The following is a 2,320-nucleotide window of genomic DNA, read 5'->3' on the forward strand; positions in this document are numbered from 1 at the left end:
GCTCCGGCACGCAGGCCCCTCCGTGAGCCTCAGTTTCCCCTTCTTTAAGGATCTCCTCTGAGTCTCGCCCATCTTTGCCCCTCTCTCGGTCATGCTCTCGCCTGGCACTTGCGGGATCCTGACCCCATCCTGTGTTCCGGGGCACATGTCGATCAGAGGCAGACAAGGAGAGAGAGGAGCTGGTGGTCTGCATGAGCCAGCGCCGAGAGAACCTAGCCAGGAATGGCCGCACTGCTAATAAGAATAGCTAGTACTCGCAGAGCCCCTGCCATGTGCTTGCTGCGTTTAAACCCATTTAATCCTCCTTCGATCCCGTGGAGTGGATTCTAATCTCATCCCCATTTTACCAAAGAGAAAACCGAGGCGCAGAGAGGCATGAGGAGCCAGGCTACAAACCCGTCCGTCTGCCTGGCCTCTGAGTCCGTGCCCTCCCCAGTAGTCAGCGTTCGTCCAGTTCCTTTTTCGTGGTGTCTCACATACCCCGTATGGCTAATCCTCACCTCCACCTTGGGAGGGGGCGCGTCACCCTTCGTTTCTGGCTGTCCCGAAGTGAAGGCCATTCTCACAGCGAGGAGCAGGGCACAGCCATGTCTCACCGGCAGGGCTGGGGCTAGAGAGCGCACAGGCCAGGGCCCTCTGCTGCCTCCTGCTGTCGCTCCAGAGAACAGCTCCGAAGGCGGGGCTTGCGCTGGGCGGGGCAGGTCGGTAGGTGCGTGTGTCCCCCCAGGACAGAGCTGAGAAGATAGGAGGTGCGACTGGACCCTTTCAGGGAAGGGTTCCATTCCCGCTTTCCCAACCCGTGCCCGAGTCCACGCGTCGGCCCTGCCGCTTCCCTCTCTGTGCCTCAGTTTCCTCGTTTACAGAATGGGGAGAACGGGATTGGATTCATGAGATCGTTGAAGGGGTCGCATGGCTTAATCCTCCCCATGCACAAAGCATGGCGCCCCGTCACGCAGCGGTGGTCTCTGTGGTAGCTGTTACCACACCTAAGTCGATGTTTATTGAGCGGACTCAGTGAGCCCCGACCCGCCCGGCCCCCAGACACTGACCCCACAGCCCTGCAGCTGTTGCTGAGAAAGCAGATGACAAGAAAGGGCTTTGTCTCCCTGCACGAAGTGGCATTTAACCAGGGACTCGAGGGTTGGTTGTCCTTAACTAGGTGAAGGGGAAGGGGACAGTGAGCTAGCTGACTGGACAGCTTGCACAAAGGGCCTGAGGCAGGAGAGAGCTTGGCCAGTTGAGCAGAAGGGATGCAGTGTGTCTGGGGGTTACTTAGAGGGGGTAAGGCGAGAGGGGGCAGGGCCGGCCACGTAGGGCCCGAGAGTGAGTTGAGAGGTGGGGACTTGGGTCCCAGGGGCATTAGAGAGTCATGCGAGGGCCGTGACAGGCAATGGGTGGCAGAGGACCCCCTTGGGGCCAGCTGGAGGATGGGAGGGAGGCCGGGGCCAAGGGCCAGGAGGGAGAGAGGAGCACACTTCAACTCGAGGGCAGGAGGGACGGGACCGAGGACTGACTCTTCACTTGGCCTTGTCCTCAAGCGTCACCCCAAATGCCACATCCTGCCAGAGGCCTTCTCTGAGGCCCCCATAAGGACAGGGTGTGGTGGGTTCCAGAGCGTGGGGACATCGGCCAAGTGGTGAGTCATGGCCGAGGCCGGCAGGGCCAGCAGAGAAAATGACTTCACCTTTAATCACCAGGAGGGGAGAGGGAGGGCCTGAACGTGTGAAACCCTAAGTCCCTTTCATTCCGCCAGCAGCTAGTCCCCCTGCGGCTGGGCTAAGAAGTGGGGGAGCCTGTGTTATGTAGGACGGTGGGGCTCCCTTCCTCCTCAGACCCCTGTGCTCGGCGCGGCTCCGCCCCCTGAACCGATGTTCCCTGGGTACTGAGTGACCCCACGTATCCCAGTCTCCCCACACCTTTGAAAAGGACTCGAGGGTCACGCTTCCTATTTAAAGAGGAGGAAGCTGAGGCCTGGAGACAAAGAGTGAGGGCAGCGACTTGGTATGGGGTGGAGAGCGAGGCGAAATGCACCGCCCCGCAGACCTTGGTTTTCTGGACCTGTGCAGTGGGGGAGGGGAGGGGAGCTTCCTTCCACTGAGAGAGGAGGGGTCACGGGAAAGCTCGGTGGGAGGGCGTTTTGTGGCAGGCCCTGTGCTGGATGCCGGGAATGCAACAGTGACCGAACACAGACCTGTCCCCCCTGAGCTTACGTCCTAGAGGGACAAGCGGACGGGGAGCTCTTCGACGATGGCCGAGGAAGAATGTGAAGAAAGCCAACCACAGTGCAGTGAGATAGAGTGACTTGTGGGGGGCGGGGCGA

General features: G+C 60.3%; 1 protein-coding gene across 1 annotated transcript in view; it reads left to right on the top strand.

The window, feature by feature from the left end:
- LMTK3 (lemur tyrosine kinase 3) overlaps positions 1–1,760 on the top strand; it is a 15,925-nt gene extending 14,165 nt beyond the window's left edge. Inside the window, exons 9-10 of the mRNA XM_011374635.1 lie at positions 1,539–1,636; positions 1,754–1,760. Coding sequence (XP_011372937.1) covers positions 1,539–1,636; positions 1,754–1,760 — 105 coding nt within the window. The remainder of the gene's footprint in view (positions 1–1,538; positions 1,637–1,753) is intronic.
- The last annotated feature ends 560 nt before the right edge of the window (positions 1,761–2,320 follow it).

Source organism: Pteropus vampyrus, unplaced genomic scaffold, assembly GCF_000151845.1.
Source record: "Pteropus vampyrus isolate Shadow unplaced genomic scaffold, Pvam_2.0 Scaffold250, whole genome shotgun sequence".
NCBI classification, from domain to species: Eukaryota; Metazoa; Chordata; class Mammalia; order Chiroptera; family Pteropodidae; genus Pteropus; species Pteropus vampyrus.